At 44.6% G+C, this 14,211-nt stretch overlaps 1 protein-coding gene across 1 annotated transcript; it reads right to left on the reverse strand.

Annotated features, from left to right (window-relative positions):
• Nucleotides 1–307: 307 nt before the first annotated feature.
• On the reverse strand, nucleotides 308–13,780 carry LOC134648238 (uncharacterized). The gene is made up of 14 exons (XM_063502725.1): nucleotides 13,599–13,780; nucleotides 13,125–13,168; nucleotides 12,782–12,977; nucleotides 12,438–12,496; nucleotides 11,058–11,244; nucleotides 9,662–9,834; nucleotides 8,277–8,583; nucleotides 7,592–7,685; nucleotides 6,974–7,088; nucleotides 3,912–6,759; nucleotides 2,759–2,936; nucleotides 1,883–2,011; nucleotides 1,290–1,481; nucleotides 308–575 (listed from the first exon to the last, which is right to left on the reverse strand). Exons 3-14 carry the CDS (start codon nucleotides 12,971–12,973, stop codon nucleotides 421–423), a joined length of 4,629 nt encoding a protein of 1,542 aa, XP_063358795.1. The 5' UTR covers nucleotides 12,974–12,977; nucleotides 13,125–13,168; nucleotides 13,599–13,780; the 3' UTR covers nucleotides 308–420.
• Nucleotides 13,781–14,211: the final 431 nt, after the last annotated feature.

Consider the following 14,211-nt stretch of genomic DNA (forward strand, 5'->3'; position numbering starts at 1 on the left):
TTCTAATGGATTCGTTATGTCAAAAGCCTTTGAGCAGCTTGAGAGCTTCTATAACTACTGTCAAGTTTGACAAAAATCTATTTACAGTAAGATTTAGTTTTCCTTCTGGTTAGAAAGATGGATGGGTGATTGGGTGAAGCCTTCGCAAAAAATGCATATCGCGACAGAGATAAGACCTACAACAACTTTCAACAAGGGACTTTGTTGCGCGTCACCCCATTTTTGGTAGCCGAGCGGGTCTCATACTTCTTTTACATGCAGCCGTGGAAAGCATTCAGAAAGGGATAATTGATGCCAAGTTGAACGATCTTGTTCGCGTAGACGAGTTTGAGGGGGCCCATCGGTGGCAGTAGACTCGTGAAGACTCCCAGTTCAGTGCCAACTCCTTTAGGAGACTAAGAATCTAAGATACTTGATGACCTAGCTCATGATGATGAGTTGTCCAGTGTTGTTGGCGTAGACGAGTCCCTGGCCGGGCTGAGGCGCCCAGCGGAGGCAGTTGAGGCTCGTGAAGCCTTGCTCCCAGTTCTGTTCCAACTCCTTGATCGGAGACAGACCTGTACGGCTCGAGCTCTCTGTAATTAAAACATTAGGATTATTTGTCTGTCTCATCTAGTCATCTAAAACGGAGCGTAATGTTTTTGAGTGCATCGTAAACTATCCAGCTGTTTACGGAAATTGTACAAAGAACTGGTAACCCCAAATAATTTGTAACAAATAAACCTTCACTTCTTAAGTTATGAGTAGGTTTTTTTACTGACTATTTGAGTGTTTCACTGCTGGGCAAGACCCCTCCCCCTGTATTTCCATAACTCCCGACCTTTTCTTTCGCCGGGTTTACGTGCATTGATGAGTTGGGAGCCTAGCCCCACTTACTGTCTGCTGCATTCACCGTGGGGGTCCAGTCGGTAGGTACATCAGCGCGAACACGCTGTTCCGCGCGTTGGGCAGCGTGGTGAAGCACCGCGTACCCAAAAGAGCGGCGTGTCTGTTGACATTGAAACCGTCCGTTGCTGGTGGCACTCACCGTGGGGGTCTAGTCGGTACAGCAGCGCGAACACGCTGTTCCGCGCGTTGGGCAGCGTGGTAAAGCACCGCGTACCCAAAAGAGCGGCGTCTCTCTTGACATTGCAACTGTCCGTTGCAGGTGGCACTCACCGTGGGGGTCCAGTCGGTACAGCAGCGCGAACACGCTGTTGCGCGCGTTGGGCAGCGTGGTAAAGCACCGCGTACCCAAAAGAGCGGCGTCTCTGTAGACATTGAAACCGTCTGTTGCAGGTGGCACTCACCGTGGGGGTCCAGTCGGTACAGCAGCGCGAACACGCTGTTCCGCGCGTTGGGCAGCGTGGTGAAACGCCGCGAGCCGAGCCCCACGGCCAGGTGCCGCGCCGTGGGGGATAAGGCCACTGAGACCGCGCTCTGCTCTAGTACCGCTGTGTGTAGGCACTGGCCTAGCCGCGACCATTCCAACGAGTATACACCTGCACAATAAAGAGGTGTAAATGGTTGTGGATATGTGAAACAACAGAAGCAGTTTTTTCCAGCCATGCCGATGAACGTGAACACATTACAAAACATGTTTCAAAAAGAAAAGCTGCAATATGGCTTGTGGTGCATCAACACCAAGCGTACGAACGCCAAATAGTAGGAAGTATTTAGTTTTGTTTGGCTTAAAACTATTCGTAGGATTTACAGAAATATTTATTGGCGCCAATTGTAGAATACTTCGACCAGCAGCGCTATCATGGTCGCGTTTTGTCACTTGTCATATCATGCATCACTTTCGCACTTACGGACTTGTTAGAGCGTGACAGGTATGGTGAAAAATGATAGCCTTCCATCTTATTAGCCCTGCAGCCATCCCCATTGATTGTTTACTTACCCAGCCAATGGTTAGTGTTTCTTAGCCGCGGCACCGGCAGTAGCGCCACGAGCAGACGCCCGTCCTTTGATATGTCGATGCTGGCGTCGTTATGTATCCGACATCTTTGGACCACCACGTTCTTTGTACCTGAATAATACAATACGATTTAAAATTGTGCGAGTGGAGTCGACTACAAATTTTAATTCGTTTGGAAAATCTTAACGATCATTTGATCAGGTGTAAGCCTTACGAGGCATCACTGGTTCACGACCTAAGGAAATCGTTTGAGTTCAGTGCACATGTTCGAAAATCTTGTATACGAGTTCTTTTATCGTATGTATAAGGTTATGTGGAAACTGCTACACAATAAAATTAAACACCTTGTGACGCTTTTTTAAGCAATTGAGATCGTAAAAGTTCATTATTAAGTTTTTCATAATCACCTTTGTTTGGACATGCTACTTTAGCCTGAGCGGAAATTCGTTTGTAATCACGTTTGAGCGGTAGGGGAAACAGTTCTAAGTACGGTTTGTGTTGGTATCAGCGGCCATTATCGTTCGGCATTCCCGAGGTATTTTAGTTAGGTCATAGAGAAAAAAATAGATAGAGTGCTCACTCCATACATCAGTTTTAGTACCAAAAATACTATTAGCATCTAGCATCGAGTAGCGGAACTATCAGTGCTGCTACTTGACAATAGATGTAGCACCGACCGGAAAGTCTTATGCTGTTGAGATAAGACTTTCCGGTCGATGCTACATCTATTGTCAAGTAGCAGTACTGATAGTTCCGCTACTCGATGCTAGATGTAGACACTGAAATAGTCTGAACTGATGTATGGATTGAGCACTCTATGTATTTTTTTCTCTATGGTTAGGTGTACGGTGTACGTACTGTCTGCGATGTCGGGCGTGTCGCCGGTGGTGAAGTCCCAGGCCTGCACTCGGTGCGCGGGCGCGGGCAGCGCGTCGGACAGGATGCCCGAGTCCAGCAGCCCCGCCATGCCGCTGAGGCGCCGCGCCCCGCCGCCCCCGCCCCCGCCCCCGTGCTCCTCGTCCACCGCCATGGCGTTCTAACACAAAATGAGACAACCTATGTATATATTGCTGTCTGTGTATGTTGTAAATCGCTTTCTGTTTTTGTTCCACTAACACTTAGTTTTTAATCTTAATTGTTACTAACCATTATGGGCCATTGTTGTCTTCTTTTAAATAAATAAATTGAATTGAATATGTAGGTATTTTAGTCAAATCTTGAGACTCATGTTTGTAAAAGAAGACATGCCTCTTTGTAAAAATATGGTGGTCAATAGAATGGTATTTAACAGAGTCGCGCGGTATTATAGTTCGTTTTTATTAGCATTAGAAATGAGGTAAACAATCTTGATGTGTCTTTTAATTGAAAAACACATTTTAAAAATAAGTTACGGTAAATATGTAACAAAAGTATGACAAAAGTTCAGAAATCCACCCTTAAGGTTTGTCAGCGCGCCATGGAGCGTAGTATTCTCGGCGTGAAGTTGACCGATCGCATTAAAAACACTGTACTACGCTCCAAAACGCAAATAGCGGACGTAGCTGAAACAGCCGCCAAGCTGAAGTGGGACTGGGCGGGACACGTTTGCCGTATGCCGGATGATTTTTGGGCTAAAATAACAACCAATTGGGTCCCACATCAAACCCGGGGCCACGGCAAACCTCGACGGCGATGGCGAGATGACCTTGACGCCTTTGACAGGAACTGGTGGGAGACTGGTCAAGACCGGGATACGTGGAAAGGGAGGAGGGAGGCCTTTGCCCAGCAGTGGGACACTCTAGGCTCATATAAATAAAAATAAATAAATAAATATGTAACAATTATGAATCTAATACGATCTTTTATAGTCTTCTGCTTTCATAAGTAATAATTATTTATTTTTAAAAAGTGTTTCTCAATTAAAAAACATGTCAAAATCGCTTGCCTTCTTTCAAGTTCTTTCTAATGCAAAAAAAAACGAACTATAGTTTAGCTACCATAAAAATACAATACACGAACAACAAATAATTACCTGTGCCAGTATAATAGGTTGCAGGTACTCTTGTATGCGCGGCAGCCTATGCGAGGGGCTGGGCGCCTCGTTGACGTTGTGGTCGTTCACCTGCATGAGCGCCGCCACGTTGTTCACGTTGAACTGCATGGGCTGCACCTCCACCACCCCGGCCACTTGGCCCGAGTCCTCCCCTCTGTCCCGCTCGGGTCGGGGCCCGAGAATGTGGGGCCTGTACGCCGCGAACGGCCGTCCTCGACCAAATTCCGGTCCACTGGGAGACCTATTCCCAGGCTGCTGATTCTCCGGGTTGTTAGATTGCAAAGCGAACATTTCCCGCACCGAAGACGGTGTGTACAATCGAATGGTTTGTAAGCGTCTGAAACGATTCCTCGCCGCCGACCGTAATCTGACCGCTTGCATGTGAGCTAGGCGAATTAAATGCACCCTCTGCTCGAACTCGTCTATCGCCCGAGGCGTTTCTTGCCTGGATTCATTCGAGGGGGCGTTCGACGGCCCGGCGACCGGCTCGTCGAGCATGTTAGGAACATTTCTTGAAGTATTTACCCCGGCAACATCTTTATTGGGCACGAAGCGCATAGCTGGAATCCTGTGGTGGGATATTGGAGGAAATCTTTTCTTGACTATTGGATGTGCACCTGGATTGGTCCTGTGCAACGCTTTAAGTCTTCTGCTCTCTATATATAGTTCTCTTCTGTTTCTTGCCGTCGCAGAGTTATTCCTGTTCGCAGCTGATATTTGAACCGCGAGCCGATTGCTCCACTTCTGTGCGGTGGAATGAGACGGAGGTGATTCCTCTTGCGTCGAACTGTTTCCCGTTCCCGCGCATTGCGATGTGCGCGGTCTCTCTCTTTCCAAGGCGCGGGCGTCATTATTGATTTTTTGGATAGGCACCGCCCCCGGCTCCGGCTCGCCGAGGAGAGTGGGGTTGTCGAGAGACACGACTTCGTCGGGGCCGTCCACGTCCACGTTCACGGGACCCGAGTGCTCCGCATTTTGAATGCGGACTACGTTCGAAGAATCTACCCGCGCACTCGAAGACCCAGAATTATTGCCGGATCTGGCGGCGTTTCTATTCGTCATCAACATCAGGCAAGTCAAAGCTAGAGCTCTCTTTAGCGTACGTAACATAGTTATAATAAGTTGGCTAAGACCTCGCTCCTCCAAACACATCATCATCATGTTGAACATTACGGAGAGAACTTGCATCGCTCGCATTCGGATTTCGTGTCTGGTGGCGCTGATCTCGATCACGCGGGCGAAATCTCTGCGAGATCTGTTGGGGGGGTGCCGGTGTGATAGTCGGTTCGCGGCCGGATTTCGGGACCGCCGGCGGATCTCGTCCTCGGGCCGCCATCTGGAGCCGGACTGCAGCCGTCGGCGCGTCGAGGGCGAGGCGCGGACGCTCGGGGAGGACCTCGTCGGGGGGGAGCGACGCGGGCGAGGCTCGCGGTTGTCGGTACTAGTTTCCGTCGAAGCGTTTAGATCACTCCCCGTCACGTTGGAACCGCTCGCAGATCCGGCATTCGCCGAAGCGTCCCGTCGCTCCGGCTGACTCCGCCCGCTCTCGTCGTTTCGGGCGGCGTGCCGCGCGGGTCTCGCGCTGTGCAATTCGGATAAAAACATACATCTCTCCAGCAGAGATCTGGTATAGTAGCTGGGCAAGTCCCGGCGCCCCGTCTCCCTGTGCAGCGTCAATATTCGTCGGCGCAAATTCTCCCACATGGCGCGAAGCTCGCGCATGGTGGTCCCGTTGCCGCGCAGCCACATATTGGTCAGCAGCAGGGCGTGCTTCTGTAGGGCGTGGACCCCCGAGCGGACCCTCCGGTGGGCCTCGTCGGGGGGGACGACGCCTCCTCTCGTCCAGAAACTATCTCTGCCGGGAGACGGGCGGGGGGCATTTAAATCGGCGGGGCCGGTCGGTCTACTCTCCGGCTGCGCGCCTCGGTCCCGTTCCGTATCGGCGGGGGGCTCCCCGTCGGCGGGCGGCGCGCTCGACCGCGTCCGCCGGAGCAGGCTCGACGCGACCTGGAGCGGCGTGCGCCGCGCCCGGAAGATGTTGATGTCCAGGGAGTCGTCGCTGTCGGAGTCGGAGCTGGAGGAGAGCACCAGGTCGCGGCGCAGCGTGGAGCTGAGCAGGCGCACTCGGGGCCGGGCGCGCGCGCGGCGCCCGCCCTCGCTGTCGTCGGAGCGCGCGCCCGACGCGCCCGCGCCCCCCGCCGCGCGCCGCGCCCGCCCCGTGCCGCGCTCCACGCTCGCCAGCGTCGACAGCGACATATTCGTTATCAAATTTAATAATCTAGTCCCCGAATCCCTCAGTATGTCCCGTATTAGATCTAGACTTTCGTTGATCGCCTGCGCGTCCACGGGCGCGCTGGTGGGGCTCATTTGGGTCGAGGAGTTGGTCGTGGGGGGTCGTTGGGCGGTCGGTTCCGACGTGGAGGTGGAGGGGGGCGTGTCGGGGCGGAGGCCGGGGAACCTCGGCCGGGAGGGTGTGGACGACGCGTCGGAGGATGTCGAGGCGCTCTCGCTTTGCAGCGCGTTGGCCATGTGCGCGAGGTGCTGCCGCCGGCGCTGCGCCGCAATATTCGCGAACGACGTCGCCGTGAACAGACTCGTGCGGGAGGAGTTGGCGTTCGTTGATGAAAGTTCCGCAAAGTTTACTCGGCCGGACCGGGCGAGGCCGCCCGTCGAGGAGAAGGGATTCGGTAGTAGACGTGTGCGCTCGTTTTGATCTATCGTTCTGAAAGATCTTCCGATCCCGGTTCCGGTTAGGGGTTGGAATGCTGATGACCGCGATCCGAAAATGGAATGTTCCTGTTGCGGGGACTCTGGATTATTTTGACCTCTGAAATATGAAATATTTCTTTTTATAAATACACATAAGTATACGGCATATAATATACTAGTCTCGCTTAACCCCTCAACAGCATTGTCCCGTATCCGTCCCAGACAATTTGGACTGTAATTAACAGTTGAAAGGTTATTAATTCAGTAGCAAATTTTTGACAAGGGCGTTCGAAGGGTTAAGGGCAGATGATTAAAATGGGTGTGTGAATTACCTCGGGTTTCCATCAATAGACAAAACGTCGAGATTCAAGAGGCGACTACTGCTACCCTCCCCGTCGCTTCTCTCGGCCCCGTCTTGCCGCCGCGACGTACCGGCCGAAGATTGTGCTGAGGTAACAAACACTATTTTACATTGAATCTTATTTGTAAAGCAGACTACATACATCGACCAACATTATTATGTTCGCAACATTTTCTTGAAACAAAAAGGTAATTAAGTAATACAGCAGGTAAAATCACAGACCACTGAACTAACAGGACTATAGACTCTAGCAAATATTCGTGAGGTCAAACTAGGGACTTCATCGCTTCACTAAAGAGCGTTTTACATTTTGGATTGCTTCAATTATCAAACGTTTTGACTACCATAATAACTAAATCAAAGTCTAAAAAGAATTTATTTTTTACTGTCCTGGAACTCAAGGGGTTAAATCAGTCGTCCGTGACGTATCGAAACATTCAAAACTGTAAAGTCTTTTGAGCGTCGACGTCTAGTAAGCGCTATGGAAAATGGCGTCGCGGCGCAGTTGCGCCAACGTTGCGTCGAGCAGCAGCCATAGAGTTGAGTACTACTTGAGTAGACGCCGACGCTAGTGTGGGGTGGTCCTTACCATCGTCATTGGCAGCAGAAGTGGAGGGGCGCGCATGGCGCAAGCACGGCGATGGCGACAGGTCCGTCTCCATCGGGTCGGTGCCCCGGTCCGTCTAAAGGTCAAATTTTATTTGTCAGTGTTTTATTTTACACATTTCAACTTGTATAGTAATTTACTACATGATATATTCAGTAGGTACAGTCATCTATGACATAACCTTCTCAGAGAATTTCAAAGATATTTAGGCTGACATACAGGCGAATTCGCACGTACACTGATATCGCGCATCGCGCATTTCGGTCGTCCATGTGTTGGCGCGGGCGAGTCGCACGATAACTAAATAACATTATTCAGATATGTCAGTTCTAATGTCAGTGTAAGTTCGAATTGGCCTAATTGTTAATTTATTTTAAAAATATATTTCGTATACGTATAGGTGTAAAGAACTCAGTAGAATATTGTAAAATAATGGTAGGTTTAATTTCTGTCTATGTAAGATAACATGTCTAGAGCCAGACCAAGCTCACTCAGCAGCGAGTTTGATAGTCCTAATCATTATATGTCATAAAGTTCTGTTACATTATGACGTTTAAAATAACACTTGCATAGTATGTATGTGCTATAGAAATCGCTGCCGAGTTAGCCTGGTCTGACTCTATACTAGGTAAATCTAAAAGTAATCCAATTAACAGTTAAAACTCACCGTATTCGGCGGCGGCGGCGTATTAGTCAGTCTATGTCGCACCATAAACAACCTCTGGTAATTCCTCACCAAGCTGTCATACCGTTGCACCAAGTTCTGATACGAGTTAACGATCATATCCTGCGCAGTGCCAGGGTTCTCCTGGTTCCGACTGGGCCCATCGCTAGGGTCGTCCCGGCGGTTGAGCATGATGGTTGTTGGGGGGCCGTGTTGGAGTAGTGTTGTTGTGACATTGCCAGAGGGTCCAGTGGTCCAGAGCGATATTCCGGTGATCAGCTTGTAGCCCAGGGCGTCGAATGCTACATACCTGGAACGGTTTAGTTTAATGATTTCAAATCACTACTAGGTCTATATTTTAACATATAGGTACAGGAAGAAATCCTTCTTGTTCCCCCAAAAAAATTGTTTTTTTTTTCCTATAGCTATATAGATTATTCAACCGATCAAACATCTGCACGGACTGGATCAAGACCTGGAACCGAACTTCTGCTCCCTCAACCTTGACGCTGGCGAAATTGTCCCAATGGACAGATGCCATAAGAACTAAAAAACTGAACTGAACTGAGTTTCTTGCGCAAGTAGGGGAGCGGGGGGTAATTGGAGCCTACTAAGGAAAATTGTTAATAAAAACGACATATGTTTAAATTATAATATGTTTCAAGTATGAACATAAACCTTGTTTATTTGAGTATCAGATAATCACGTTTTGAACCTGCTAAAGATATGCTTTTTGGAAAAACAAATCAAAATATTTAAAAAGTCATTCGCTCTCATTACCGCACACTCCGGAAAATGAGAGCCTATTAAATTTTCATAGGGGTAATGTGAGCCATAATTTAGAATTTTGCTGGATATGATTTTTACCATAACTAAATCAACAAAACCTTACTTTGCTAATAAAGATAAATCTTTAGATCCTTCAGATCTTTAGATAAATCCTATGCTCCCATTACCCGCTTAAATACCTCTATTTTGATAAATAATTATATAAATATTTTATTCAGTTTTCTATCAGAATCGATTGAATGGCACTTGATAGATGATTAATTTGTGTATGCAATTAGTACAAACTTGTTCAACAATATCATATTTCCATGCTTATCTCGTCGCTGACAATCTGAACTTTTTTTATAAGCACGGAACGAAAAACAAACAACCGTCTCCTGCGACTCAATGCTGCACACCAACGAGTCGGCCGCGTTACATGAACATTCCCGAAGGTCGACGAACACGCCCGAGTGGTCACTCGTGCGCCAATAGGGTTAGTTTTCGGTAAAATACCATCGCTCTCATTACCCCCCGTTCCCCTATCTTCGCGGGGCTGTGGGTTAGAACCGGTGGTAGTTTCTGACATTCATAAGTGCATTATATAGACTTTCACTTACCTAACTTTCTCATTAACATTGTTAGTGGACACCCTCGTGAAGGGCGCGGGTTGGCTCCAATCCCAGAAGTACAACTCGTTGTACGTGGCGATCACGAGAAGTTGCTCTCGCGGGTGGAACGCGATGGAAGCTATCACCGTCTCGTTTCGCACGTTCCATACTTCACTGCCACCCTGGATAACAAGAGCATTAAGATTAAGAGCAACAAATAAGTTGATAATAACCAAATTACAATGAATATTCCTATAACTACATACCTATGTGAATAAGTTACCCTAGTATTACTTATTCATTATATATACATATTTTAGGAAATTTTCCAGTTAACACTTTCGCAACCGGGCAAAAAACGGTGCACTACCCCAGAAACCGGTCGTCTATATTTGCGTACAAAAATTGTCCGGCATCTGAGCAAATATTACGAATGCCTACCAGGCGGGTTCTTGGTAGTCAAAGTGTTAACAGTTACTATTATTACATTTTTCTCTTTTTCTTTGTATCCTATAGATTTACAATTTAATTTATATTTACAACTCTTGTACAGCACAAGTCACAAAGTCTATCCACAGATGATTTTTTATTATGAGGAAATTCTGTTATTGGCTATGCTATAAGTTCTCATGTTTTTAGGGTTCCGTAGCCAAATGGCAAAAAACGGAACCCTTATAGATTCGCCATGTCTGTCTGTCTGTCTGTCTGTCCGTCTGTCCGTCCGTATGTCACAGTCACTTTTCTCCGAAACTATAAGAACTATACTGTTGAAACTTGGTAAGTAGATGTATTCTGTGAACCGCATTAAGATTTTCACACAAAAATAGAAAAAAACAATAAATTTTTGGGGTTCCCCATACTTAGAATTGAAACTCAAAATTTTTTTTTTCATCAAACCCTACGTGTGGGGTATCTATGGATAGGTCTTCAAAAATGATATTGAGGTTTCTAATATCATTTTTTTCTAAACTGAATAGTTTGCGCGAGAGACACTTCCAAAGTGGTAAAATGTGTGTCCCCCCCCCCCTGTAACTTCTAAAATAACAGAATGATAAAACTAAAAAAAAATATATAATGTACATTACCATGTAAACTTCCACCGAAAATTGGTTTGAACGAGATCTAGTAAGTAGTTTTTTTTAATACGTCATAAATCGCCTAAATATGGAACCCTTCATGGGCGAGTCCGACTCGCACTTGGCCGCTTTTTTCTATTTTTTGTATATTATTTAATGTAAACGCTGTTGAACTTCTCAATAAATAAATAAATAAGTTGTAATTTTTTTTACATTTAAAGGTACCTTCTAATTCCAGATATGTTCATAGATATAATCAATCATTCATAAAAATTTCGTTACAACAAAAGCATGCAAGATACCTAGACACTAAATAATTTAATACTTACACTGGATATGTCCCAAACCCTGACTTGTCCTCCCAGACAGCCCGAACCAATAAGCTGGGGATGGGACGGATGGAAAGCGATGCACCATGGCGTACGAGGATGCCCCTTCAGTATCCTCACATGTTTGCCACTCGCTAGCTCTGACACATACACATTGTGATTGCCATGAGTTGATGCTACTTTTGTGCTGAAAAAAGAATGGTAAATCAAGTCATAATATTCTGTAATCAATTAGGCCTAGCATAAAGGAGTGTTTCTTTTATGTTTTGCCATTTTTATTTATTGTGACCTTTTTTGCCACTTTTATGTTTGGCAGTAACAAAAAGGAAAGGTTGAAAAATGTATGGAAATTTTAGGACACTTTTTTTCTTCTATAAAGATGAAAAGGGCTCTCGATCCTGACTAGAAATAACACAAAAGTGGCAAAAAAGGTCACAATATATAAAATGGCAAAAAATAAAAGAAACGCTCAAAGCACTCTTGAATTGTAAATGTAACCATAGAGAAATATAGTAAGACAAGAGTGCTCACTCCATACATCAGTTCAGACTATTAATTTCAGTGTCTACATCTAGCATCGAGTAGCGGAACTATCAGTACTGCTACTTGACAATAGATGTAGCACCGACCGGAAAGTCTTATCTCAACAGCATAAGACTTTCCGGTCGGTGCTACATCTATTATCAAGTAGCAGTACTGATAGTTCCTCTACTCGATGCTAGATGCTAATAGTCTTTTTGGTACTAAAACTGATGTATGGAGTGAGCACTCTATGTATTTTTTCTCTATAATGTAACGTAAACACAAACAAAACAAAATTCCTACAAGAAACACTTACAAAGAACAAAGGTGCCACAAGACAGCCTCATCTCAGCATATTGCTGGTGACTTCCAGCGCTGATCTTCTGAGACCATCAAGTCAAAAATCACAATTATAATGCGGAAAATAAAACACAAAGAACACCTAAAAGTGCGAGTCAACATGCCCACAGTGCCAAGAATTATTATTATTGTACATAGTATGTAATGAGTGATGTATGCTATCAATGTAAATTTAGCTTTCAAGGATTATATATTAGCTTCTTTGCAAGACCTTAGTGTGAGATTTACATTTAAGAATAAGCACTAGGTCAATTGCACATCTTACACACAAAAGAACCCAAGATAAAAATCTGAGATTGCAAATAAGGTACAATTTATGTTACTCCTAAAGTGTACATGTAGTAAGGTATTCAGCTATACATATTTAAATGTCAGTTACATGCTTATCAATTACTTGTGTATGTATTTATGAAGAAATGTTATATAATGAAGCACTTAAAACAGGATAGGAATAAACTACTTTTAAACTTGCATTATTAACAAAAGTAACATCCTTACCCATCAGGACTAAAAACCATCAAAAATGTGGACCTGGGGTACCCGGGCAAATCACAGGACTGTAAACAAACATTATTCATTTTTATTCAAATATGCTGGGTTAGATAATATCTGAAGTCATTTAATAAAAATTTGGGGATAATTTAACACTAAAGGCAAGGACTCCTTAGTTCACACAGTATTGGTCAGCAAAAGGAATCAGTATACAATTCTATATTTGTACATTTTGGGTCACTTTCAATGAGATATCTATTACGGATACTTTTTATAAGAATTCCATTTAAATTGTAACATTGAGTTCTTTTTATTTTAATTGCTTTCTGTTTGTTATATCATAAACATACTCTTATATTAAGTGGCTTCTGTACTAAGATATCCTCGGCAATATTTTCAAGTACAGTTTTGTTGGCCGGACTGTGCGGAGGATCCAGGCCGTGCTCCCGCCACTGCCAGCTACGGACAGCATTGCCAATTTGGGGAGTGTCATCAATAGGCTCATTTTTTATTCCAAGCCATTCATTGTCTATTGGGTCCATACTTCTGTAAAAAAATTGTTACAGTCAGAGTATTGTTGTGCGGTTCCTGGTAATTAACACTTATTTGTTTCCAACTGAACTGAGTTGGACTTCAATAATTACGTATATTAAGTACTTCTCCACTCATAACAATAAAACACTATTTATTTACCTGCTATATTAATATTTTATGATATTGAGAGGTGAATAGGCTATCTGTAAAAGAAAATAACATCTATTTACAATGTATATATGCTAAACGAATAAACTAGTAAAACAAATGTATCAATGAAAATATAGGTATGCAATAGCAGAAAATATTGCATGGTTTTTGTTAAATAAAAGCCTCATCTATTTAGTAATAACGTGATTGAACAGTATTCGGTTGCATTCGATGTTTGGCACGGTTACGTGAATGTTTATCTTAATTGCCTAGAGCTCCCATTATATACTTCGGGTGGGCCATATTGGAATTCTTATGTCAACAGGTTATTTCTTATCACAAAAACATGGAATAACAAGCATCTTCTTCCAAAGATTAGGTGACATGATTAGAACGAGCATCGATCTGGTAATAGCGGCTGCATTTATCGTTATACAACCTACTCATACTACGGAAAAATAGAAAAGATACAATCGTTCTTACTTGAATCATGGTGTGGGATTACAACGTTGCGATAAAATCAAACATTTAACTTGTTGGAATCAGTTGTTTTTCATTGGTTATCAGAAAGTTTACATAAATAACCACAAATTCTACGACTTAAAAATCCATAACAGAAACAATCCAAATGCACACAGCTGCGACCTGTCAAAATCCAGAGCTAGAGAACCTTTGGTCGTTGGTGAGTAACGAAACGTAGATTAAGTCACCTCCACACTCGTACGCGAATTGCGGCGCGAAGCCGCGAACGCGAATGTGGAGTCAATTTTCGCAGACAGCGAAATCGACTCCACTCTCATATATATATTATACTACTCTTTGCTCCACACCCGCGTTCGCGGCTTCGCCCGCGATTCACGTATATACATAGTCTGGAGGGGGCTTTGGATGAAAAAATCAAACCATATTTATTATTCTATTTCATTTTATACTTGGTCAATCAGATCTTGACAGTAGAAAAAGGCGGCAAATTTTAAAAATGTAGGCGCGAAGGGATATCGTCCCATAGAAAATTTGAATTTCGCGCCTTTTTTTACTGACAAGATCTGCTTGCTTGCTGTTGATAAAACTAAAATATATTTATTTTACGTAATTT

Source organism: Cydia amplana, chromosome 5, assembly GCF_948474715.1.
Source record: "Cydia amplana chromosome 5, ilCydAmpl1.1, whole genome shotgun sequence".
NCBI classification, from domain to species: Eukaryota; Metazoa; Arthropoda; class Insecta; order Lepidoptera; family Tortricidae; genus Cydia; species Cydia amplana.